This window comes from Pteropus medius, unplaced genomic scaffold (genome assembly GCF_902729225.1).
Source record: "Pteropus medius unplaced genomic scaffold, Ma_sr-lr_union100, whole genome shotgun sequence".
Lineage (NCBI taxonomy): Eukaryota > Metazoa > Chordata > Mammalia > Chiroptera > Pteropodidae > Pteropus > Pteropus medius.
In genome coordinates this window covers 1,566,587-1,593,956 of record NW_024340696.1, presented here as the reverse complement: position 1 = coordinate 1,593,956, position 27,370 = coordinate 1,566,587, and the positions used below count along the sequence as shown (strand labels likewise).

Sequence of the window (27,370 nt, the reverse complement as noted above, 5' to 3'; positions counted from 1 at the left end):
CATTTTTAAATTGGATTGTTTGTCTTTCTGTTGTTGAGTTGTAAGTGTTCTTATATATGCTGGATTCAAGTCTCGTTTGATATATATGATTTGCAAATATTTTCTATTATTCTGTGGGTTGTCTTTTCACTTTTTTGCTGATGCCCTTTGAAGCACAAAATTTGAGAAGTTCAACTTGTAAAGCATCTCTTTTACCACTTATATACATTTTGTCATATCTAGGAAATCATTGCCTAATCCAAGGTCATCAAAATTTACTCCAATGTTTTCTTCTAAGAGTCTTACACCTTTAATTCTGTCGTTTTCATTTAAATCAAAAAGGAAGCTAAGACCTAGTAAAGGTAGGATTTGCTCCAAATTATATTGCTAATAAATGTCAGGTAAGTAATTTTTTAAAAAACAGCTTACTTTTGTACAACCCGAAATTGATATAACTTCAGGACCATAGAGGGCCTGAAGTCATGTTAAAAAAATCAGAGTCCAAAACCAAATTCATATTCATCCTGAAATGAAATAACCTTTAATTTGAGATTAATAATGATAAGAACAGATCCCATTTCCTGATCTATTCGTCTGGGTCAGGCAATGTGCAACACACATTCTCTTTTAATTCTCAAAGCCACATTGTAAATAGGTACTATTAACATGCTTAAAGATGAGAAAATTGATTCTCAGAAAGCTTTTTAAGTAACATGTCCAAAATCACAGTTAGTAAGAGTCAGAGCTGGATTTTAAACTCAGGGCTCTCACTTTTCTAATAGGGCATCCTATTAGAAAAACTAACGATTACGGCTAAAACCATAAAAAAGGGCTTCTGACAAAATAGGAACCTGCTGATGACATGAACTGAGCCCCAACTGTCATGTCCATTCTTTGTCACATTTGTTGGTAATTTCTCTTGGTGGGGCTCAGTTGATTTGTGGTGGCGAGAACCCAGCCACAAAGCATCTGGGTTGCAATGAAGTCCTGATTCTTTTCCTTTAAATCCAATTTTCCGCTTGGTTTGGTTAGGGCAGGAGGATGCCAAATTCTGTGGCAGAGGTCAGTCCATAAGGTGTTTGTCTCTATTTACATAATGCACTGGAACATTTTGAGAGGGAAAATCCATCTCACTGACATTAGCCTTGGGAACTCTTCCTAGATGAGAGAGAAGCAATCTCAAGCTTAGATTTCAGTGTTAGCCACATATGTATAGAGGTCTACATTTGCCATTTCAATCAGGCATATTTATTTACATGTGGAAATTCCCAGTGGGAAGCTGAAGAACACAACTTAGGAGTAGTCCCCAAGTGGGAAATTGAACAGTACACTGAGCTCCTTTTATTTCCATTTAATTTACCATCAGTATCATTACCATTATTTTGTTAATCATTTCACTAGCAATGATGTAACTTGGGACCAAGGTAATTGCAGCCAAATGGGGAAGATGCTTATCTACAGTATATAGTTAGCAAAGGCTTTCATTCACCTTTTTAGGGATGGGTATTAGTTCTTTTCTTTATTCATGGAGCGTAGAGCTGCCTTGAAATGCTGATGATATTAAGAGCTCCCTACAGCTTAATGAACTTGACACTGGGTTGAAGAAAGGTTTCTGTAATTTTCAGCTCTCCACTGCCTGAAACTATATCCCACTGCACAGTGAAGTGGCTTCCTGAGATCCTAACAAGCCCATGTGAAACGGACCATGCCTGCTCCATGGTCTGAACAATATGGAGTAAATGATCAGGACTTTGCACTCACAGAACTGATTCTACTCTTTGATAGCTGCGTGACCGTTGGCAAGTTGCTTATGCTCTCTGAGTCTCCATTTTCTTATTTATTCAAAAGAAGGTAATACTACTTATCTCATAGATTGTTGGGCAGTAAATGAGGTAAGATGGGTAAAAGGCTCAGGGCATCCCTTGGCCCATCATAGGAGTTCAATAAATAGTTTCTTTCCTGAAAAAAATGCTGGTGTGGAGAACGTTTCTGCTGAGTCTCAGGATTATTAGGGAGCCAAGTGCAAGAAAGTTCTGAGGAACTAGTGACTGGATGGGAGGTATCTTTTCGTTGGCAAGAACAAAGACCTTGGAGGAGCTGCAGAGGTGTTCACGATAAAACTCAGTCTCCATGCTCACCTTAAGACTCTGAAGATCGTCTCTAAGCTAGAGACCCCAAGTGATCTAGCCTTTGTCTATCTACTTCTGCACTTCACGCATGCCTTTCTCCTCACTCCCTTACCCCATTGCTCTCACAGCCTTCTTTCATTTCCACTGATGTGCTAGACATTCCTTCCTCAGAGTTTTTCCATAAGCTGCTTCCTCTTTCTGGTCTACTCTCTCCCCAACCCCCTTCACTTAACAGAAGCCTCCTAATCCCCCAGGTCTTGGCTTCATCATTTTCTTTGTCATGTCCTTGCTGGACATGCCCCTGATAGGTTCTCATGGATCATCCAGTGCTTCTCTACACTGCATGGACTGGTTTGTAGCTAAATGAGCTTCTGTTTGTGTAGGGTTTTTAATTTGAAATGTCTCCCACCACCAGACAGTTTTTGAGGCCTAGGTCTGGTAGTACTTTGTTTACACCATCTCCCTAAGAGGTGTTTGGTGATACTTGTCAAATGAATGAAAGAGGAAACCCTTGGAGGAAAATGAATAGAGGGTTTTGATGCTGACTGTTGAATGAACTCTCAGTCTTTAGTTAAGACTTTTGAGCAAGGGCAGGAAGGTGAAAGTATTAATATTAGCTGACACAGTGGCTACCTGCCAGAAGTTCTTTTAAGTACTTCTGGGCATTAACTTATTCAGTCTTCATAATAACCCTTATTACTATCATCCCCATTGTAAATATAAGGAAGCTGAGGCATAAAGAGGTTATTTCCAGGTAATAGGTGGCAGAGCCATGACTTGGACCTAGACACTGGCTCCACTACATTATACTTGTCACACATATTCCTTCTCCCCTAGATTATGCTTTCCTTCTCCAATCCTTCCCCTTACCACCACACCCACACTTGGGCCTCAGGTTTCAGGTGGAATAGCACTTCCTCACGGAGACCTTCTCAGACTCTCACCCTAGCTCAAGCCCCAGGTCATCAACACTCATAGCTGCCTGAATTCTGTATTCGCAAATCCTGATTGGTTATTTCCTCCCCAATTGCAGTTCGTGTTTTATTTATCTCTGGACTCTCTGTAGCAACTAGCCCAAGGCTCAACATATAGCAAGTGCTCAAAAAATGTGGTTATAATAGAATGTTCCAATATCCTTAGACACTTGCTATTAATAATACACGTTTGGTAACATGTCATTACATGCAAAATATGCATAAGTTTGGCCCAGCTATCCTACATTTAGGAATTTGCCCTGAAGAGATAATCATGCAAGTACAAAACAATGTTGATGCAAGGATTGTTGATAATGAGAAGATAGTAAGAACAACCTATGGTGGTGATAAATAGGGGACTAGTTAAATAAATTAAGTTCTCTCAACATAACAGAAGACTATGCAGTCCTTACAAAGGATCACATAAATAGATTTACAGATGATGACATAGCACCTTATCCATGCTATGTTGGTGAATGTTAAATAAAGAAAAAGCAGAAGATTAATGGCTCACTTTACTGAGAGCTTACTGTCAGGCTCCATGCTAACATTCATTAGCTCATTGAATCCTCACGATGGTCCTATGGAATAGGTTTATTCTATTATAATCTTCATAATCTTCAATTTACAGACAAGTAAACTGAAGAATAAGTAGCTCAGACAGATTTTAATCCATAATTATCTCTAGATCTTATAATCTATGTTACACTGTCTTTGTCATCCAGTTTTATAATATTGCACTAACACTGCGACAGAGACTGCCAGATACTGGATAACCATGGATATATCCATTTCTCCCTACTTTCATGGTAATGAGATTTTTGGCTAGGCACATGGCTGCCTGAAAAAGGACTACATTTCCCAATGTTCCTTGCAGCTGGGTATGGCCCTATCACTTAATTCAGCCCAATGGTATATAAGCAGAAATATTATGCATTCCCTCAGCCTCTCTCTCTCAATCTCTTTCTCTTTTTTGTTCTTTCCTCTCCGTTTTATAGAATGCAAATGCTGTTCGTTAGACCACAAGGTGGAAGCCACATACAACAAAGCGCCAAGACGGAATGAGCCTGGGTGACCGACACTCCAGAAAACCTTGACAATTTCTAGCCACTTGCCCAGACTTCTATGTGAGAGACAAATCAGCTGCTATCATTTTCACATCATTGGTATTTTGCTTGTCTGTCATTTGTGGCTTAATGTAACCTAACACATGCACACACGTAGGTGTGCACATGCACATAGAGAAATTCCTGCAGGATGTGCAACATAACATTAACAGTGATTGCCTCAGGATTGCAGGATATGTAGTGATTTTTACATTATCATTATAAATCTCTGAGTTCATGTGCTACTTCTTACAAAAGCAATGAACCAAAAGAAAAACATAATACCCTCTAATTTCTGCCCTACTGTTACAGCTCAGTGGCCAAATTCTCACCTGCCCTCAGCATAGCCACAACACTGTGACTCTAGATGACTGCTCACGGGCTCTCTGTGGTGCACTTCTGGCTTGCCTGACATTGAGACTCAAGCTTAATCTGCAAAAATGCACCTGCAGCACACTGTCGTGCTAGGAGAGAAAAGGAAGTTTAGCTCCATGCCCTCTTCCTCCCCAGCACAGAAAGAAAACCAGAAAATCAAGCCAGTCAGGGTCTCTGGAGAGAAGAAAGTTGGAAATATACCTGTAGGTCGTTCATTTCTTCGATAACTATTGATGGAGGGTCCATATGTTCCAAGCTCTCTTCTAGATGTGGAGACACAACTGTAAACGGGGGATCTTTGTTGTCACAAAGCATACAGCCAAGAGGGAAAGGACACACAATCAATGAGCATGCATTTAGAGGCCTTGATATTACCTGCCTTGTCGAGCTGGTCTGTGCCTGAACTCACTGTTAGTGATAGTCCTACTTCTCAGAAGATCTCAATGTCTCGTTGCCTCATTCATTCCCTTTGAGTGCCTACAAGTGCCAGGCTGTAAACTGGGAATTTAAAGGCAAGCAAGACAGTATGTTTTAAAGATTTGGCCAGACCGATGGGAGTATAAGCACAAAGAACAAAGAAATTATGTTGTTACTGTTATTAGTAAATAGTAGCTAATGTTTTTCGACATGAATTATATGCTAAGTCCTTATAGATAAATCATTTCACTTAACCTCACAACACCCCTTTGAAGTGTGTGTTATTATTGATTTATACCATGCAGATAAAGAAAATGAGGCAGCACATCACTGTCTCAAGGTCATATGGCTTGTACATAGTAAAGCCACGTAGCCTCCCCGTGAGGGATTGGATAGCAGCCTGGCTCTGGGGAGAGGCGTGCATCGTCTCAAAGCCTTTTGACCTTCTGGCCCCCCGGTGCCAATTGCAATAGACCTTTCTGCCAGTCAGGGGCTTCTCTGTATTAGTTTGTTTAAAATCATGGTGGTTATATCATGGAAAGATTTAGAGTAATTTTCCTTGGAATCTGAAAACCTGAGCTCAAGGCCTGGCTCTGCCACTCAGCTACCGGGTGGGGAAGTTGTGTTAGTATTACACATCGCATTTCCTGTTTGTGCCTCAGTTTTCCCCTCCATAAAATGAAATAATTAGACTATAGCATCTGTAAGGTAACTTCTGTCTCTGCAACTTATTGATATTAAAGATATTTTACATAAGTGGGTCCAAAAGAGTTGAAGATGGAGATAAAGGTCCTCTTAAACAAGATACAGAAAGCAAAACCCTTGAAGGGAAAAGGATGATAAATTTGACTATTTCCAAATTAAAAACTTCTCTATCCTAATAGACACTATGAACCAATTTAAAATAAAAAAAATCTGGGGGAAAGAATTTGCAAAACACACAAAGACAAAAGATTCCTGTTTAGACTACATAAGGAACTCCTCAAATCAATAAGTTGACACAAAAGAAAGATGAGCAGATCGTGACTAGGCAATTCCCAGCAAAGAAAATTAAATGGACAATAGAAATATAAAAACACGGCCAAATTTACTAGTAATTAAGCAAATGAAGATTAAAACATGAACGAAACACTTTTTTTTCACCCACTAGATTAGTAATACATAAATATTTGATATTATCAATTATTGGCACATATATAAGGAAGCAGTGACCCTATTGGTGAGTATAGGAAGGCAAGTTGGCAAAATCTGTTAAAGTATAAAACATTCAGATAGTGGGACTCAGCAGTTCTCTTTCATGGTGTGTCCCTTTGAGAAGCACCCACACCTGCCTACAGGAATGCACGTGCAAAAATGTTTAACTCCAGCATTGTTTGTCATCACTAAAAAACAAAAAAAGTTGGGAGGAGAGGAAGCAGCTTAAAAACCTGTCTCAGTGAATCTCATTAGTTCTATGTTATACAATAATATGCAGAAAATATATAAAATATGAAGAATATGATGGAGTTATGTACTGACATGGAAAAATCCATAGGATATAATAATGAGTGAAAAAAAAGTAAGTTGTGGAACAATACGGAGAATGATACCATCACAAGAAATAATAATCAATTGTTCCCATAGAAACTGCATAAAAGAGGGTCTGGTAACAAACACAAAACTGAGAACATAAATTAGTTCTGGGGAAAGGAAGAGACGATTTAGTGTTGAGGAGACCTTGTGTATACTGTTGAAAGATAATTTTTTAAAATATTAAAATATTTAGGGGTTGATGGTTGGAAGGTTCCCCTTCTTCCAACCTCCGAGGAATAGAATTCCTTTGCCATAAATGAAAGGTTCATTCCAAACCAACCATGGCTCCCTGCTCCCCCCGGCATGTCCCATGACTGGTTCTGCACTGAAACAGTTCTCTATATCCCACTACAGTCTCCGAGGCCTGGCACACATCTTCTCCCTTCAAAGATTCCATTAGAGTTGTTTACAGTGCTTTGACATTTGTTCACCCAGAGCTAACTGCAGGGCAATTCTACGATTACAGTGGTGTTTTTGTTTTTTTAAAAAATTTTTTCAATAAAGAGAAAGGTTGAACATGTAATGTTAACATTCAACCTGGTGTAAAAACATTTCAGACTTTCAAAATTGATTTTTGTGGTGACCGACCTGAAAAACATTTGTTAGAAGTTGTTCATAGTTTGTTTTATGGTAGTATAAGTGTTAATTTAGACTTATAACAGTAGCAGCAGCATCACCTGGGTATCTTGTTAGATAAGCACATTCAGGCCCCAACTAGACCTGTCCACCAAATGACTCAGGGGCGCGCTTAAGATTAAGAACTTCTGCTTTACATGGCTAAATATAAAACTGCCTCGGAAAAGCTCTACGCATCTACAATGTAACAACCTGAACTAAATCCGTCATCACTTTCTCAGGAAACGTTTTCTGACTATATGCTTTCACAACCCCTTGTACCTCTTCCTTGTGCATATATCACAGGTGTATTTTACACTTATTTGCATGATTATTTGATTGGAATTTGCTCCCCACCACCACCACACCCCATAATCTGCTTGAGTACACTACAGTGCCAGGCACACAGCAGGCCTTCAATAAATATTGGTGCATGAATGAGTGAATAACGAACCCTTTCTAGAGAGTTTTCCCCTGACTTTTCAATATGTTTTCTACAATTCGAAAATGAAGCTTTCTTCAAGATTGTTGCTGTTTTTCCAGATGTGAAACTTTGGCGACCTTTTAAACCTGTCATATTCATTCATCAGCGAGTTACCAAGTCCCATAGATTCTTTCATTAGAACATCTCCCCAGCCTGACTGGGCATTCTCATAGCCAGCCCCTAGCCAAGCTCTCGTCAGGTCACTCTCAGGTAAGGTGAACAGTCTCTCAGTCAACGCCAATCTCTCCTTAGCCCACCCGATCAATTTCACTAAAATACTGTGTTCACTAAAATTGCAGATTGCAACTATTAGCATATGATTGGCATTTTACACTTTTCAAAGTGCTTTTTCTTATATTAAAATAGTAGCAAACATTTAATGGTAGCTTACTTGCTAGGCACTGAAATAATTCACATGATGATATAGTTGTCATGTGATTGTTGTCAAGGAGATGTTATTTCTTTTATGTTTTCATGGAAGGATAAAGTCAGGGTTAGATGCATCTAAGTAACTGGTGCACAATTACTCAGCTCCTAAATGCGGATGTAGAATTTGACCTCTAATTCTGGCTAATTCTGTGACCTATCCTCTGTGTTATAATGTCCTCCACCTATCCTTTATCCACAGTCTCCCAAGCTGTAAGAGCTCCAAGCTGTAAGAGCTCCAAGCTGTAAGAGTTTGGATTCCATACCTGGTGCCTCCTTCTCACTCGTCCAAGTCAGTCCTTCTGCTCAAAGCCATGCAATGATAAAAGCCTGCATACTGGAAAGAAGATGAGCTCTGGAGACAGACCTGAGTTCAAATACAAGCTGTGTGATCCTTAGCCAATGATTTATCCTTTCTGAACCTCAGTAGTTTATTTTTCTGTAAAATAAAGTTAAAATTATGACCTCATATGTTGCTAAGAGGACTAAATGAGATAATACACTTACCAATGTAGAATAAGCATTAATCAATGTTAACTATTATTGTTTACTTCTATTTTTTTATGCATCAAATCTGAGCTCTATGCCCCATTTGAGGCTGTTTATAATCTGTTGTATTAAGCAACTGAGTTTGGGAGTGATTTATTACACAGCAGTACTTAACTAATACAGCTCCTCTTGCCCTAAAGATATTTCTCTTTATTTTAAAGACTTGTCTTTCTGTCCTCTCAGTACATATCATAACCATTGACATATTTCCAATTACAAAAATATGGGTGCTCTTTGAAAAATAAAATCAATGCACAAAACTACAGAGAAAAGAAAATTTCCTGATTCCAACCCCCCTGAAACTACTTTCTCATATCTGTATGTTTACGTGTGTAACGGTACCTATAGGTTATGTTCTGAAATCTGATTTATTTCACTTAACAATATTAAATAGACATCTTTCCATGTCAGTAAATGTCATATCATTTATAACAGCTGCATAGTATGGTATCACATCTAGTATGTCCTATTGAACTGTATTAGTTAAGTATTGCTGTGTAATAAATCACTCCCAAACTCAGTAGTTTAATACAACTTTTATAAATATTATATATATGTATTTTATATAAACTATACATATTCTATATAAATTCCATATTAAGATATTGATGGACGTGTGTGTGTGTGTGTGTGTGTGTGTGTAATCAATCACACATCTGCAGTTTGGTTGGTTTCCCTGACCTGGCTGGCCTCAGCTGGGTATTACAGCTTCGATTTATAGCTGCTCTGTCTATAGGCTGGCAAGAGTGGCTCTCTTCCGTGTGTCTCTCATCCTCTTTCTGGGGCCAACTGAGGCATGCTGTGGAGAATACAGAAACACAAGAGGGAAAGCAGAAACATTCAAGGCCTCCTAAAGTTTAGCCTTAATGTCACTTTTGCCCACACACCATTGGCCAAAGCACACCACATGGCCAAGTCCAAAGTCAAGGGATGGGGAAATAGACTTTGCTTAAGATGAAGACGTGTGAGTGTCACTCAGGTCTGGCTCCACAGTCAGTACTTTAAACACTTTGCTAGGATTTCTCCAAGTGCACAGACTCCCAGAGTGGATTCTAAGGAACACTGATCCTGCAGGATGCCGGATGCTATTACACGTAAAAAGAAACTTAGACTTAATAGGTCTCTTTACTTCAGTACTCTAGATGGCTCATAATATGCCAATCAAAATGGTAGATTTTAAAGAAGCAAATTAACCTTGCAGCACTTCCCAAATATACTTGGTCCTTTAATATTTTGTTTCAGAAAAGATTTTTAAAAACTTGTATTCCATAGATCACTGCTGTCAAATACTGTCTAGAAGGCATATGGGCATACTGGAGCTGGCTTGCATCAGCTCGTGAGAGTCAATTGTTAAATGTTCAGATTGTGAAAGCCAGCTGTTAAATTCAGTCATTTTTAAAAGTTAAACTATATAAACTTACAATCAAATAAATTATAAAGGTAATACTCAAACTTACCACTTCTTAATTATTTTACTACACTCCACTATACTCTAGGCTCTTAAGGTTATTTATGTCTACATGTGTTTATGTCATTGTGTCTGTATGGTAGAAATATCTGTGTGCTCTTGAGCATCTCTTCCCAACTCATTTAGTGATGTCATGTCAGTAGCTTAAAATCAGTTATGGTGAGTATTTAAATCACCAAAATTGGCAAAGTCTCTGAATCAGACCCTTTTGAGGGGAGGAGGTTTGTTTTTGGAGAACTGGATGTTAAACATTTTCCAGCACACCACTGCAGACACACATATGCTTAAAGTATTGCCGTCACTGTAAGTGCGATTCTGGGAAAATGATTGTTTTTGAATTATGGTCTTCTGTTTCTTAAGATTGCTGTGAGGATTACATAAACTAGACTGGATTAAAACAATGGTTCCCACAATTGGCTGCACATCAGAATCACTACAGATTCCTGAATGCTACTCAAGACCTATAGCATGAGAATCTCCTTGGATGGTGCCCAAGGATCTGCATTTTAAACAAAGCTCCCCAGGACATGCAGACTTGCATTTGGGAACAAGTGGTTAAAGCCACCAGTAGAAAAAGAATAAGTCGATTTCTGGACTAACAAGCTATAAAGTTACCTTTCTCTTTGACACCAGGATAAGCAGCAAGCATAAAATGAAGACTTTTCTTCCCGAGATGTGACTTGTTACTGGGCTGAGACAGAGAAAAGTGTCCCCCTCCCTCACCAGAGCTATTTTGTCTCTAATCCTCTAACAGTACCTTGGACAGGACAGCACCATTTCTCTAGGCCATCCCAAGGATGTGGAAACAACTGATGAAATTGCACTTCATAATGCTCTTTACTCTCACGAGCTTTACCTGTCTTGCATCCACACCTTGATAGCAAGGCCCAGACACCAGAACCACCACCGGCCTGTGCTAATCCTCTTGCTCACCATCCATACCTAAACAAAGCCAACAGTGAAAGCTGGTATATTGTATCAGACCCCTGAGCCCGACAGCTCAAACCCTGCTCCACACTCTATCCAGCCCCAGCTCAACTATCAGAGGGGTCAGATAGGAGTAGTTTTGGTTCAATTTAAAATAATTATCTAGGATATATGTGTGTGTGTATAAAATCAAAGAGTACAAGAGATCATAATAAAAAACAGGAGTCCCTTGCCCCAGGCTTCTTGAACCTAACTTCTTCTCAGAACCAACCTGCTTTAATTTACTAAACGATTTGTTGTGAATTTTCTCGTGGTCACGTTTACAACCCTAAATGTTTGTCTATTTTTTGTCGCATACATTTTAGACGTTATCTACTTTATGATAGAAGAGAATTTTGCTTATACTACCCTAACCTTCCCAGTGTTTATACTCTTTACTTCCATAATTGGTTAAACATTTTAAATGAATTTTTATTGATTATTCTATTGACACTAGATTATTCTATTGACACTAGATTTTTCAAGTTCTCACTTCATAAGCATTGTAGAGTTACTTTCTTCTCTTTTCTGCACTCATCCTTTTCCCCTCCCTCCTAATGCCTTGTTTTTTCACATTATTAAGGCTAAATGGATTTCTGTGAGATGCAATCTGCCCAATCACCCCTGAGATTTTAAGTGGCTACTATGATCTTCCTGGCTCAGCATATTCAGGATTGTCATCAAATGTTGGTCACATCAAATGGCAGGAAACAGAGAACATAATTTTGAATTCCCTCAGCTATCCTTTTGTCTATTTAAGGAAAAGATAAGCTCTTTTTTTTTCTGGATCACTGGAATTGTCTCATTAAACCAAACACCACGGAACAGCACGAGGACTGGTGCAGACTAAGGTGTGAGGGGAAGAAATCCTATTAGGGATCCCAGCAGGAGGGTCACTGGAGACACACACAGTAATGAAAGAAAGACCTGGGGCTCCATTCATGTTCCTGTGGTCTCAGCTCCAGTTGGGGTGGGGACGGCGGTGGGGGGGATGATGTGGTTTGCTTTCAGAAAACATTCCAAAGGCACTCAAACCACGCAAAAGGTTTTTAAACCTTTAGGACGGAGATGAAGATAACACTTAAAAAATCCTTACTATTACTATTTTTTATGAAACTATTACTTATAGGTTTTAAAAAGTTATCTAACCAAGGTTTCTCATTAGCCAAAATATTCTTAATTATTGATATTAGTTTATGTAGTTTTATGTTGAAAAGATTTTGAGTCACTCATAATTTTGTCCTTGTTTCTTTACTTTTAGCTCATATTAAAATGTTTTACAAATACTTTGGTATTTTTAATGGTTTAGTATAGTATATCCATACAATTTTCACATACCCTTTGCCAATTCTAAAATATACCTGATTGTCCACTTTTTGAAAAGGATCAACACATGAGCCAATTAAAAACTACTTAAATGTGTATATGTTGACTAAATGACCCACCCATACACAAACCCAGGGTTTTCTGTGGCGTCAGAACCATTTGATGGTCCAGACTCTGAAATTTTAAAACATCACCACGGCTGAGAAAAAAGAAACATTTATACATGTACTAATGACACATAAGAGGTTTCCTAATTCAAAAGGCAAAATAAATTCATAGATAACAAAATAATCAAAGAGGAGAAACTGCCATGGTATCGTTGGTTAATTATAGCAAGCGACCGGTCTAGACTGCTGACCAATAGATGTTGCATCCTTTTATTCATTCACCAGATATTGACTGAGCTCCTAATTATGTGCTGGTGCACAATATGACACTTGGTAAAACAAATAAAAATCCCTAACCTCTTGGAGCTCACATTCTAGGGAATAATAAAGATAAATTGGTAAAATACAGATAGTATATTAGACAGCAGTTAAGTACCCTGAGAAAAATAAAGGAGGGAAAGGGGTGGGGGTGGGGCTGAGTGTGGGCACTGCAACTTTAAATTGGCCAGAGAAATCTCATTGAGAAACTGACTTTTGAGCCCAGAGCTGAAGGAGGTAAGAAAATGAGTTAGGTGACCATCTGGGGGAAGAGCTTTTTAAGCAGAAGGAACAGCCTCAGCCAGAAGTGTGACTGTCTAGTGTGAGGAAGGCCAGTGTGGCAGATGAGGCAGTGCAGCAGTAGTAGGAAATGGTTTCAGAGAAATAATAGACATGAGATTGTGTAGGACTTTGTAGGCAATCGTTAAGGACTTTAGCTTTTATTCTGAGATGAGAAGCTTCTGGGAGTGTCCGAGTAAAGAAATCATTACTCAATCTGATTTATATCTTAAGAGGATTACTTTGGCTGATGTGTTTAGAACAGATGCGGGGAGAGTGGAGTGAGTCATAAGCAGAAAGACCAGTTAGAAGGGTCTTATTTTTGATAAAGCACTTCATTTTATTTCATCACCTTGAAAAGGATACAGAACAGATGTTATACCATTTGCAAATGAGAAGATTAAGTAATTCACCCACTATCACTTACGTGGTGACTGCCTACCAATTCTGAGTTCATTTATCCAACCAATATTTATGGAGTAGCCAGTATGAACAGGTCATGTGCTGCACCCTGGGAATACAATATTGAAACAATACACATGTCCTTGCCTTCATGGAGCTCACACTCTAGCGAGGAAGGCTGATGTCAAATGAGTAATCATGCTGACAAATGCAACACTGATGCTATGAAAGAGCTATGAAGGAGAGGTACATGTTACTGTGAGTGCTTAAGAGAGTGATCTATACGACATAAAATGGAAGGCTTGCCTGATGATGTGGCCCTCGAACTAATTTAAAGGATGACTAGAGAGGGCCCTAATAAGGACCTCTGACTATCCTGACAGTACTGCCCAGCCCCTGCAGGGTTTTGGAAGGAGTGATAGGTCAGACGCGTTTTTCCATAGAAATTCCCTTAGCACTAATCCTATTATGCCTTTTTAACTTTGCCTTATTCTCCTACTTCTCTGGGACATTCTTAAAGATGGAGATCAGGCAGGATGGTGGATTATATTTCAGGCATCTGAGCCTATGCTTGAAAATAGAAACAGCCAAGAGTGTAACAGTCGGCCTTTGCTACTCTTTCATGCAAAGTCAGAAAGCCCTCTCCAGTCCCAGGGAAGGAGGGTCTTATAATAGTGCAGGCCAGAGATTCTCAAACATTTTTGGCTTTAGGCCCCCTTTACGTTTTTAAAAATTAGTAAAAAATTAGAGTTTATATGGGATACATCTATTGATGTAGTACCGTCATAATAGAAATTGAAAATAAGAAACCTTTATAATATTTAATTCACTGAATGAACACACATTAACAAAAATTTTTAAAAATGAAAATAACTTTTTCAAAATAAAAATATTTAGTAAGAAGAGTGGTGGTGTTTAGCACTTTTACAAATCTTTTTCATTACCTGGTTTAGTAGAAAGTACACAGCTAGGTTCTCATAGCTGCTTCTGCATTCAAGTCTGTTACAATATGTTGTTTTAGTCGAAATATATGAAGAAAATATGGCCACATCAATAATTTCATTCAATACTAAACCCAAACTTGACAAGTAGTCGTTTCTTAAAGGTCAGTTGCAATGTGGAATCTAAAACTTTATCAATAAATGTTTCTATTGTTTCATAGGAATCCAACAGTTTATCTTGTCCTTTGAACAGATATTTGTAACATTATGCACTTGGAAGGTTGGGAATATTAGTTCACTGAGTCATGCAGATCTTCAAAATGTTGACTCATATCGTTATCCAGTATCAAAAATTACAGCTGTTAATACCAATGTCCAGGTTCAGGACACATTACCCCAAAATATGGCAACTTGGCATATTGAATGTTTCGAGCAAAAGGAATTTGAGAAATAGTATGTGAAGGACATTTTTTCTTTTTCTATTTTGTTAGCTCTGCTTGAGACCTGTCACTTCTTAGTAAACAAGTGAACGCATAGTGTTCAACAGCCACCATTAGAATATATATTTGATTTGTTCTCATGATTTCTTCTAGCTTCATGAAGGACCTTCTGCTTTTCCCCTGAAGTAAGTCATAAAACCCTCATAAGAGGTGCTCTCCTTATACTGGGACAAAAGGAGCATCTCCTTCATTTTTGGAGCTAACAAAATGTGACTCGGGCTCATGCTTCTAACCGCTATGCCATGCTGCCTTGTCTATGTTTTATTTGGAAAAGAACCAGTGGTTGAACTAAAAAGAAGTGACTCACTTCTTTAAAAATCCCCATTTTCTTAAAAACAATACCTTTGTTATGACTTTATAAACATCAAAACAAATAATCCAATTGAAAATGGGAAGAGAACTTGAATAGACCTTTCTCCAAAGAAAACATATAGATGGACAATAGACATATGCAAAGATGTTCAATGTCATTAATCATCAGAGAAATGTGTATCAAACCACAATGAGATACCACCTCAAACTTGTCAGAATTGCTATTATCAAAAAGTCAATAAATAACAAGTGTTGGTGAGGCTCTGAAGAAAAAGGAACCTCCTGCACTGTTGGTGGGATTATAAATTAGTACAACTACCAAGGAAAACGATACAAAGATTCTTAAAAATTAAAAAATAGAACTATCATATGACCTAGAAATTCCACTTCTGGAAAACGAAAACACAAATTTGAAAAGGTATGTTTACTGCAGCATTATTTACAGTAGCCAAGATATGGAAGCAACCTAACTGCTCATCAATAAATGAATGGATAAAGATGTGGTAAATATATAAAACAGAACATTACTCAGAAATAAAAAAACAATGAAATCTTACCATTTGTGACAACATGGATGGACCTAGAGGGTATTATACTAAATGAAATAAGTCACACAGAGAAGACAAACACTATATGATTTCACATATATGTAAATCTAAAAGAAAAAAAATCAACAAACGAAATAAAAACAGACTCATAGCTATAGAGAACAACTGATGGTTGCCAGAGAGGAGCAGGGTAGGGGGATGAGTGAAAAAGGTGAAGGGGAATAAAAGGTACAAACTTCCAGTCATAAAATAAATAAGCCATGGAAATGTAGCGCACAGCACAGGGAATATATCAATATCACAGTAACGTCTTATAGTGGTAGGTGGATAGTAGACTTATTGAGGTGATCATATTGTAAGGTATATAAATGTTGAATCACTATGTTGTATACCTGAAACTAATATGTTGTATACCTGAAACTAATATATTGTATACCAATTATAATAAAAATTTTTTTAAAAAATGTTTTAAATGCCTTAATATTTTGAAGTGTCATTTTATAACACTAATGGTTGTTGTATACATTTTATTAAATGTTTTCTGCATTTCAAACTGAGTCAATAATTATAAATGACACAACTGTATATGGTGATAAGCACATTAAGTTACATGTATAACTTTGCACATAAATCTAGTTTGAAAAAGATATATTAGTAAATAAATACCCCAATCTTTAAAAACTTTTATGAAACCTAGAATAAATGTATCGAAATGAGATTTCTTGGGCAGTACTAGAAAACTAAACTGCTAAAGAATATTTGCAGAGGGACGAAGGGACAGAACTATAGGATAATCAACTAAGCTGTCCTCAAATATGAACTGTGTGATGCTCTTTTCCATATTTCAGTCCCTTACACTTGGCCTTTTATCTATCATATCCTGATATTCTAACAAATAATACGATTAATAACTACTCCTCAAAGAGGAAATCTGCAATAAAATGTGTAATGCCTTTAATGTTTAATAAAACATTATCTAAATAACTAATCAATTACTAGTATTTAAAATTTATAGTAGGAAACTTACTAAAAACAAGACTATTTCTGTTCCAAATTTAGGCTAATTTAAGTAATTCCCAATATAGCTAAACTCAATGTAGGAGTTACATTTGGTTACATCTTGCTGAACAGACTTCCAAGAATGTGAATATGGGTGGACTACTAGTCAGTGGATTCCTTCCTTAGCTGCATTACATCAATTCCTGATTCTACTGAGGAGACTCATTAAGGAAAGGATCCATCACCCATGTGCTCACATAAAACTCCTCCCTCCATCCCATACCCATCCAGCTCCCACGATAAAAAACTGCAAGGTAGTTGTGCTTTTGTGGCTTTATCACTGGAGACTGTAAGTTTGAGTTGAATTATTCAATGTGAGGGTCACAATGAGAGAACGTGGGTCTTTCTTATTCTTGTGGACTGTGATCTTTCCTTTCAAGGCTTCACCTATAGGAGAAAGGCAAAAAACATGTTTAAGATTCAGAGAAAACAGTCTCGCAGAAAAGTAATAATGTATATCTAGCACTTCTCTTTTTTTTGTTGTGAGATGTTTCACAAATTTTTAAAAATATTTCATTTCTCAACTCTTTGCGAAAGAGTGAGCAAAATTATAGTGGTCATGCAGGCCTGAGGAGTAGTTTTATTAGGCTTCTGAATACGAGGTCCTCTGGTGAGTCCTGGGCATACAAAAAAATATAAGACATAGTTCCTGCCCTCAATGAGTTCATAGGAGGTCAAGGGTGAAGAGAAACAGCTGTATCAACAATTATACAATAGATATATGTCTAAAGTATGCTGAAGGTGAGGATTAGGGATGGTTGGAGGGCAGTAAAAGGCAATGTTTCACAAGAATTAATTAATGAATTATCTGAGGACTAAAGTCATGGTTAACTTAAGAAATGCACATGGAATGGCATTTAAGGGAAAGAAAACATGTTGAAAGAGCCTTCAGGAAATGACATTTTTAGGAACTAAATATCACACACATCCACAGAAAAAAAGACCTATTACATATAAAGGAAGAGAGAAAAGAGTGAGATCAGAATTTGCATCAGCTAGACACATCTTTGAAATGAAAGAAAATCTATCAACTAAGAATTCAATATTCAGCAAAAATTTTTTAGAAGGTAAAATAAAAACCTTTTTTCAAAGAAACAAAAGCCAAAACTCCTTTCCCAGTAACTATAAAAAATGTTAAAGGGAGTTATTCAGACAGAAGGAAAATGATATCAAAAAGGAACTTGTATCTAAACAAAGGAATAAACAGTGCCAGAAATGGTAGGTATGTGGTTAAATAAGAGACTTCTTTTCTTTTTTAAAATTTATTTAAATGACAATTAGTTGATGGTTTAAAGCAAAAACAGTAACAACGTATTGGGTTAAAACATCTGGTGAAATGTTTTATAACAATAGCACAAAAGATCAGAGGGGGTAAATGAAAGTCTGTTGTAAGAAATCCTATATAAACATTAATTATAAAGAGGCTGGAGTGGCTATATTAATTTCAGATAAAGCTGACTTCATGAAAAAATATAACCAGAGATAAAGACATTTCAAATGATAACCTGTTCAATTCATAAATGAGACATCATGAATTTTTGTATGTGTAGAGCTTCAAAATGTATGACACAAACCTGACAGAACCATAAGAAACAGACAAATCTACAATTATTGTTGGAAATTTCACTTCTCCTTTGTTGATAACTGCAATAATAACTAGATAGAAAATCAGAAAGAATATGGAAGACTTGAACTACACTATTAAGCAATGTGACCTGACTGATATCGTTAGAACTAAAACAGATCATATGCTGGGTCATAAAATAAATCTTCAAAAATGTACAGAAGTCATACAGAATAAGTTCTTTGACTAAAACTAAAATTAAAAATCAGTAACAGAAGGATACTTGAAAAATCCAAAAAGCTTCAGGAATTAAATGACGGACTTCTAAATATTCCATAAATGAAAATAAAAACTATAACCAGATTGTATTTTGATCTGAATGATAATGAAACAACATATAAACTATGTAGACTTATAGCTAAAACTGCTTAGAGAAAAAATGTATAAAGTGCATCTGACAAAATTAATAACAACTTTCAGTAAGCTAAGAAGAATCTTCCTCAACCTAAGAAACTATAGATAACATTATTTTTAATGGTAAAAGACTGAATGCTTTCTTCTTAAGATTGGGACTGAGGCAAAGATGTCCACTCTGACCACTTTTAATTAGCATTCTACTGGATGCTCTAATCAGGGTAGTAAGGTGCAAGGGTAGAAAAAAAAAGAATATAGATTAGAGAAAAAGAAAGATGTAAAACAGTCTTTATTTGTAGACCACATGGTCTTATAAAAAATCCTAACGCAATATATAAAATAAGCTACTAGAACTGTAAAATGGTTTAGCAATATCTTAGGATATAAGGTCAATATAAAAAGTTTAATTTTATTTCTATACATTAACAATGAAGAATTAGAAATTGATATAAAAAGCCACAATAGCATTTACAATAGCATAAAAAAAGGCATACAATACTTGAAATAGATGTTACAACATATGTGCAAGATTTAAACACATACGACTATGAAATAATGCTTAAGATGATCTAAAGTGAGTGGAGAGATACATTTTGATTGTGGATTAAAGGCTCAATATTATTCAGATGTTGATAAAAAAAGAAAATAAAGATGCTGATTTTCCCCAAAGTAATCCATAGATTGAATGCAATACCAATCGAAATCCTTATGGTTTTTTTTTTTAAATATATAAATTAACAAGTTGATTTTAAAATTTATATGGTGATTTAAAAATCAATGGGACAAAATGGAGCTCAGAAATAGACCTATACATATACGGTCAATTAATTTCTGACAAAGGAGCCAAAGTAATTAAATAGAAAAAGGACAGTCTTTTCAAGAAATGATGATAGAACAACCTAACACACATTTGGAAAAGGATGAAAAATTATTCTTAAAATTAACATAAAATAGATTATAGACCTACATGTAGAAGGCAAAACTATAAAAATTTTTAGATGAAACATATAAGGAAATCTTTGTGATGTTAGTTTTAGGGTAGCAAAGATTTCTTAAGACACAAAAGGACAAACTTCAAAAACTGGTAAGAAAATGAAAAGACAAGCTGGGAATTGGGATAAAAATATTAGGGACACATATATTTGACAAAGAACTCGTATTCATATATATAAAACCTTACAACTCAATACCAAGATGACAAACAACCCATTAAACCAATTAAAAATTGAGCAAACATTTTAACAGAAATCTCACAAAAGATATATAAACGACCAATAAACATGAAAAGATGCTCAACATTACTAGTCATTAGGCAAATTCAAAATAAAAGCACAACTATCACTACATACACAATAGAATGGTTTAAATTAAAATGACTGACCTTTTGTATAAGTGGTGGCAAAGATATAGAGCAACTGAATCTACGCTGGTGGTAGGAGTGTTAAATAGTACGGTCATTTTGAAAAAATTTGCCAGTCTCTTATAAAGTTAAACATACACTTACCGTAAGACCCAATAATTCCACTCCTGGGTATTTACCTCAAAGAAATGAAAACATATATCTGCACAGAAACTTTTATTTGAATGTATGTAGAAACTTTATTTATAATGGCCCCTGAAAGTCTAGCAGCAGGTGAATGCATAAGTAAACTGTAGTATGTCCATACAAAGGAATACTGCTAGGCAATAAAAAGGAACCAACTACTGATAACACAGATATGATAAGCAGAAGAAGCTGGATTACATTTTGTATAATTCCACTGAAATGAAATTCTAAAGGAATACCAATACTTTAGTATTAGTAATATTAATATACAGTAATAGAAAGCAGATCAATGGTTGTCTTGGTCTGGGGACTGGAGTTGGGGATGACCACACAGGGGATCACGGAGGAAACTTTTTGGAGTGATGGAAATATCTTATATCTTGACTAGGGTGGTGTATACATACATCAAAATTTATCGAACTATACAATTAAAATGTGAATTTTCATTGCATGTAAATTATAGAACAAAGTTGTTTTAAAAATGTGGTATCTTAGAAATAAACACAGATAAATGTAACATAGTAAAGAAACCAAAAAATCCATTATAAAGATTCACTACATGGTAAGTGGGGCACTTTACATCACTGAGGGAAGGATTCAATAAAATTGTATAAATATAGTAATACAATATTCTTAATATGAAATCAAAGTCAGAAATCAAAAAGAAAAGGTTGAAGATTTGACTATACAAAAAAAAAATTCTATAAAGAAACTTAAAAGAAAATGAAAACAATGTTACTTTTACTCCTTAGACTAGCAAGAATGAAAAAGAGTCTGAATTTTGAATCAATTCCTATTGATGGATTATCAGAAGTGGGATACCTTAATAAAAGGCATAACATATATTCTAGTTTTACATTCCTTCCATCTTCAGTAACACTGGGTATTGTTAGAAACCAAGCCATCTTCTACAAGTATGTGCAGCCCCAGCGCCAGGGCACAAGCCTCGCTACAGTCCCTAGCCCAGGCCTCCCTGAGCTCGGAAATCCCATCAAAAAAGACTCCATGTAAAAACGAAAAAAAAGAGGGACCCCGTGTGTTTCTGTCTCCTACTTCAATAAAAGTTTCTTTCATTCAGAAATAAATAAATAGATAAATAAATAGATAAATAAAACAATATAAACACCTTTGTTATTTAGATAAACAACCACCAGAATCTGATCATGGCAATTTCCATTTCAGTGATTATCAGTGGCAACGGGTATGGTTTCAAATGTTTAATCACCATCTTAAAAAAAAACCTTTTGTGCATTAGTATATTTTCTTGTTGAAGTATATGAGGTATTGTTGCAAATACTTCTTTTTGGTGTGTGTGCCCTATTGGTTACTGCTCTTTGATTTAGGTTGCCTTAAAAATGTTTAAAAAAATGTAAGTTGGCTTGTTTCTAAATGTTCTATTCAATCTTAGCATAAGGGTAAAAATAGGAAGGTTCAATGGTGCTTATAAAGCAGGTTATCAAATTCACATCAGGTTTAAAGGATATGCCTACAAGAGCACTATGCATTCCTCAATTCAGAAATATAACCCAAGTCAAGATGAACTAGTAATGGATGCTTTTGTTAAATTTTCACACAAAAAATTTGTGTCTATTAAAAAAACAAAACATCTGAATAATTAAAAAGGTATAACAGTAACTGCCTTATAAGCTCACAGTATAATTTTCATGTCTTAAGATGAAATACAAGTAAAATAACTACTTTTATATTAACCTTAATTTCAAATTAAGAGTGTAAACAGGATCTATTTAAGTTAATTAAATAGCATGAAGGGTCACAGTAATAAATACATAATTTACACTGCTGAACTCTCTTCAATTGTTCAAGCCTGACTAAAGTACCAAGGCAGGGGCTATAATACGAGAATAGATAGGAGCAATTAATCAGTGTCAAAGAGATATAAAATGACTGATGTTGTTAAGCATGTTTATTGTGGTGAGAACTGCAAAGGACATTCTCTATGGAGCTGAGCTGTACCACCTTGTTTTAGTCATTGGCAGATGGCGATTAGTATACTACAAAGAAGTGTTACAGTTCAATCAAGAAAAAAATTAATTTCATTTTCAATTTTGTTTTAGTGTTTTTCTTCCAGAGCAATGAAATTTCATTTCTCTACAAGAAGGGGGGAAAATCATTATTATCACTATTAAAGCTTAGAGTAAAAAGTAAAAGAAAAAAATGGGTTCTCCATATAAAAGTTTACTGGGCATACATAGAGAAAGAAATAGTCTGACTTTAATCATATTTTCAAAGCCAAACCACATCAAAATGACTTGTATTTTTAAAATAAACACTCATGTAAGTTTGTACAATAACACTATATATTATTTTTAGAGGAAAAGGAAAAATATACACCCCAAATTTAGCTTTAAGTGTTCTCTAACTCATTTAATATTCATTCTTACTCCCACAGTGCTGGAAGTACAAATACTTACTTCTTTTGAACTATTTTTAGAACTACATTGTGAATAAAATAAAAAATCACCAAAATGAAACAAAGTAGGCTCATTATCTCCTTATTTTATAGTTTAATTTTGTTTTTGGCCAAATGCGAATTCTTAGTCTGAGAAATTCTCTATTCACACTGTTTTCCTACTTTTTAAATATCGAGTCTGCTCTGGAGGGTAGATTTACCATTACCCGAAAAAAAAAAAAAAGATTTTCCATTACTGACAATACACACACATACACACACAATCTAGGCAGAATAATCAAACAGGTATTTGTATACTATTTTACTTATTCAAAAAGAATCTTGTCATAGGACTTTCTGGACACTAAAATATGCTTGACATACACAGCAAATTTTCCTGATTAGACTCCTGGCTTTATTTAACTTTAGCTAAAAATGTCATAGCATACTGAGTCAAAAACTACTTTTAGTTTAACGAAATACAACTATAAAGAACTCTTACAGCCATGCCAAGATAGACCTGAACACTAACCTGCTCAAGTATACTAATATGATGAAATTTCTGAGAAAATCAAAGTTGGCAAAATTGGCGAACTAAATACAACAGCTAGATAAATGCCCTTGGCATGGTGTCACTCAAGGTGACAAAAAGAAATTAGAATTCAATAACAATGCATATTATTCCTCCACTTATTTGTTTGTTCAGCAGAGTATTTACAATATGGCAAATACTACTACACCAGACCTAAAAAGGAGTGAGGGTTCTATTAGAATGCTTTATCACAGCACACCGGGATGTTGTAACATGAAAGTATGTATGAACTGCCCAGAGAGAACAGAGAGTAATTAACTATCTGAGGACAATGAGGGAAGATTTATAAAAATAAGCTGGGTCATAAAGGGAAAATTGGAATTTACCAAGTGAAAATGGCCAAAACAGCTTTCTAGGTATAAGAATATTTTAGACAAAGGCAAAGAGGAAGACAGAAAAGTTACCGAAAAAATGAGCTGAAGCATATGATGGATATGTATAGGGTTGTAACAGGGTGGGGTTAGAAATGATTTAAAACGGTCCGATTGTAAAGGGCCATAGTAAGGAATCTGGATTTTATCCCAGAGGTATCACTGTCCCATGAGGGGTTTTATTTTTAAAATTAACTATTAACACATAATTTACATATAATTAAATGTGCACATTTTACATGTGCAGTTCAGTAAGTTTTACCAGTATCTCACATTCATAAACTTTTGCCTACCCCAAGTCTCGAAGATTACATCTTATAGAAGTTTTACTTTATTTTTTAGAAGTTTTAAACTTTTATATTTAGGTCTATGACTCATTTAGAGTTGGTTTGTATATATGGTATAAGAAAGAATTAAGATTCATTATTTTCCTACATAAATATTTAGTTGTTCTAGCACCATTTCTTGAAAAGGCTATCCTTTTCCCATTGAATTATATTGGTCCTTTGGAAAAATTTAATTAATTATATAAAAGTGGATCTATTTCTGGATTTTTCTATTTGTTCTATTAATCTATATGTTTGTCTATAGTATATACCAATACTATACTATCTAAGTTATGGTAACTTTTTAATAAGTTTAAAATCACATAAAGAATTCCAATATGGTTCTCTCTCAAAATTGTTTGGCTACTGTTTTTCAATTGCATATAAAATTTAGAGTCAGCCTATATATTTCTACCTTGCTAAATTTACTTGTTAGTTCTATATTTTTTTTTGTTGTTGTTAGATTCCTTAGTTTTCTATCACGATCATGTTATCTGTAAATAATGAGTTTTACTTCTTTCTTGAAAATGGCTTTTAATTCTTTTTTGTTCGTTATTGCACTGGCTAAGGCTTCCAATATAAGGAGTGGTAAGAATAAACATCCTTGTCTTGTCCCAAAACATTCAGTCTTTTTCCATTTATATGAGGTTTGCTGTAGACTTTTTGTGGATCAGGATGAGGAAGTTCTCTTTTATTTCTGGTTTGCTGTTATTTATCATAAGTGGATATTGAATTTTGTCAAATGCTTTTTCTGCATCCATTGATGTGATCATGTGTTTTTTTTTCTGCTTTAGACTGTTAACATGGTGGGTTGCACTAAATAACTTAAAAATATTGAATAAGGTTTGCATTCCTGCAATAAACTCCACATAGTCATGGTATTGTTCTTTTTATAATATTGCTGGATTCGATATGCTACTATTTTGTTGAGAATTTACATATCTACACTCATGAGGGATACTGGTCTATAGTTTAATTTTCTTGTACTATCTTTATGTAGTTTTTGGTATTAAGATAATACTGCCCTAATAAAATTAGCTCTCTTCTATATTCTGGAAGAGGTTGTTTAGAACTGGTATTATTTCTTCTTTTAAGTGGTTGGGAGAATTTGCAATGAAGCAATTTGTGCCTAAAGATTTGATTTATGGAACGTTTTTGAGGCTGGCTGCTTGTTTTTGCAAAAAAAAAATTTAATTGGGACACAGTCACAGCTACTCATTTACCTACTGTCCCTCAGAATTTAAGGTGTCTGCAGGTCCCCACTGCTGCCACAGTTATTTCTGCTACCACTGTGGGATTCTCCGGGGGCTGGAGTATGACAGAACAGAGAAAAAGATAAAAAAGAAAAATGGGTATTTCCCCCACTCTTTAAGCATTAGATCCTTTCCCCACTTCTCAAGCTAGAATTACAGGGCTCCTTTGGGAGCTTTCTGTCTGTGCTGACACTCTCTTCTGGGTTTCAGGCTGTCTGGAGTCCGGGTTCAGGGATACTGGGGGAAAACAAATCACGATTTACCACCAGTTCAATGGTACTTCGAATTCTGGTTTTCTTTACCAACTAATCTGGTATTATTTACTTTTCAGAGATCTCAAATAGCTGTTTCATGCATTCTGGTGTCAAAGCTCCTTTTGGTGAGTGAGATATGGAATGCGCTTACATCATCTCACCTGGGACTAAAATTACTGTGCCTTTAGAGTTAAGTGTGTTTCCTGTAGATAGCATTTAGTTAGATCTTGCTTCTATTCAGTTTATTTCTGCCTTTTAATAAGCATGTCTAGACTATTTGTATTTTTTAACTATTTTTTAACAGTAGTTTTAGGTTTATAGCAAAATTGAGAAGAAATTACAAGAGATTTCCCAAGGATGAACCTACATTGACGACACATCATAATCATTCAAAGTCTACAGCTTAACTTAGGTGTTTTATGTTCTATGAGCTTGGACACATGTATAATGACATATATCCATTATTATAACATCATGCAGAGCATTTTCACTGCCATAAAAATCCTCTGTGCTCTCTTATTTGTATCCCCCACCCCTGGCAACCACTAATCTTTTTACTATCTCCACAGTTTTGCCTTTTCTAGAATGTCATATAGTTGGAATCACAAAGTATGTAGCTTTTTTTAGATTGGCTTCTTTCACTTAGTAATATCTCTTTATGTCTTTTCATGAGTTGATAGTTCATTTCTTTTTAACACTGAATAGTCCATTGTATCGATGTATATAGACTATTCATATTTAATGTAATTATCAATGTATTTGAATTTAAGTCTACCAACATACCATTTGTTTTCTATTTGTCCACTTGTTTAGGTTCTTCTCTTCTTATGAATTGAACTTTTTTCAGGATTCTATTTTATCTCCACTACTACATTAACTATATTTTGTGGTTGAATTTAAGATATTTTAGCTGTTGCTCTAAGGTTTACATTGTGCATACTAAATTTATCACAGGTTATCATTAAATTGCTTCATATCCAGTATAAGAACTTTACAATTATTTCTAATAGCTCATTAATTTCTTTTATCATTGCCACTTTATGTCTCCAAACATTTGAAACTCGGGTAAGTTATTATTTTTTGCTTTAGTCAATTATCTTGTAAGAAATTAAAAAATCAGATAATAAAGGCTTTTTTACATACTCATACTTCAACCATTTTTGGCATTTTCCATTCTTTAGTTTAGATCCAAGTTTCCACTTGGTGATATTTTCCTTCCACTTGAAGAACTTACTTTAATATATCATATTGCTGGTCTGCTGAAAATAAATTCTTTCAGTATTTTTCTTCTTGGTAAGTTTTTATTTAGTCTTCATTTTGAAACATATGTATTCTGGATATAGAATCTAGGTTGATAGTTTCTTTTAGCACTTTGAAAATGTTATTTGATTCTCATCTGACTTACCTAATTTCTGATGAGTATTCTGAAGTTATTCTTTCCCTTTGTTCTTCTCTTTATGTTTCCCTTTTCTCTAGTTAATGTTAAAAATTTTAAAATTGTCACTGTTTATCAGCAATTTGTTTATGATGTGCTTTGGTATTGTTTTCTTTGTGTTGACCCTACTTGGGGTTCACTGAGTTTCTTCCATCTGTGCATTATAGTTTTTATCAAACATGAGAACATTTTGGTCATTATTATTACTTCAAATATATTTTCTGCCTCCGCCTCCTCTTCCTCCCTTCTTCTTCTTCTTCTCCTCTTCTTCTTCCTTCTTTCTTCTTCAAAAAACTATTATTATATTTAAATTAGAGTGCTTCATATTTTCTGCAGGTTACTATATGTTCATT

General features: G+C 35.4%; 1 protein-coding gene and 1 long non-coding RNA gene across 5 annotated transcripts in view; both read right to left on the bottom strand.

The window, feature by feature from the left end:
- Nucleotides 1–249: 249 nt before the first annotated feature.
- Nucleotides 250–15,367, bottom strand: LOC120604873 (uncharacterized). 4 transcript variants are annotated; one of them, XR_005653431.1, is made up of 4 exons: nt 9,308–15,367; nt 8,344–8,414; nt 4,765–5,061; nt 250–4,652 (listed from the first exon to the last, which is right to left on the bottom strand). It is a non-coding gene; the product is annotated as an uncharacterized LOC120604873 (long non-coding RNA). The 4 variants fall into 4 exon arrangements; XR_005653435.1 differs by having other exon boundaries at nt 250–4,844; nt 4,939–5,061; XR_005653432.1 differs by having other exon boundaries at nt 250–5,061; nt 9,308–9,425; nt 10,951–15,367.
- Nucleotides 15,368–16,303: 936 nt separating this feature from the next.
- The window catches only part of PRMT3 (protein arginine methyltransferase 3), a 102,995-nt gene continuing 91,928 nt past the window's right edge, over nt 16,304–27,370 (bottom strand). Inside the window, exon 16 of the mRNA XM_039865583.1 lies at nt 16,304–17,239. Within this exon, the coding sequence (XP_039721517.1) occupies nt 17,130–17,239 (110 nt within the window). The 3' untranslated portion in view covers nt 16,304–17,129. The remainder of the gene's footprint in view (nt 17,240–27,370) is intronic.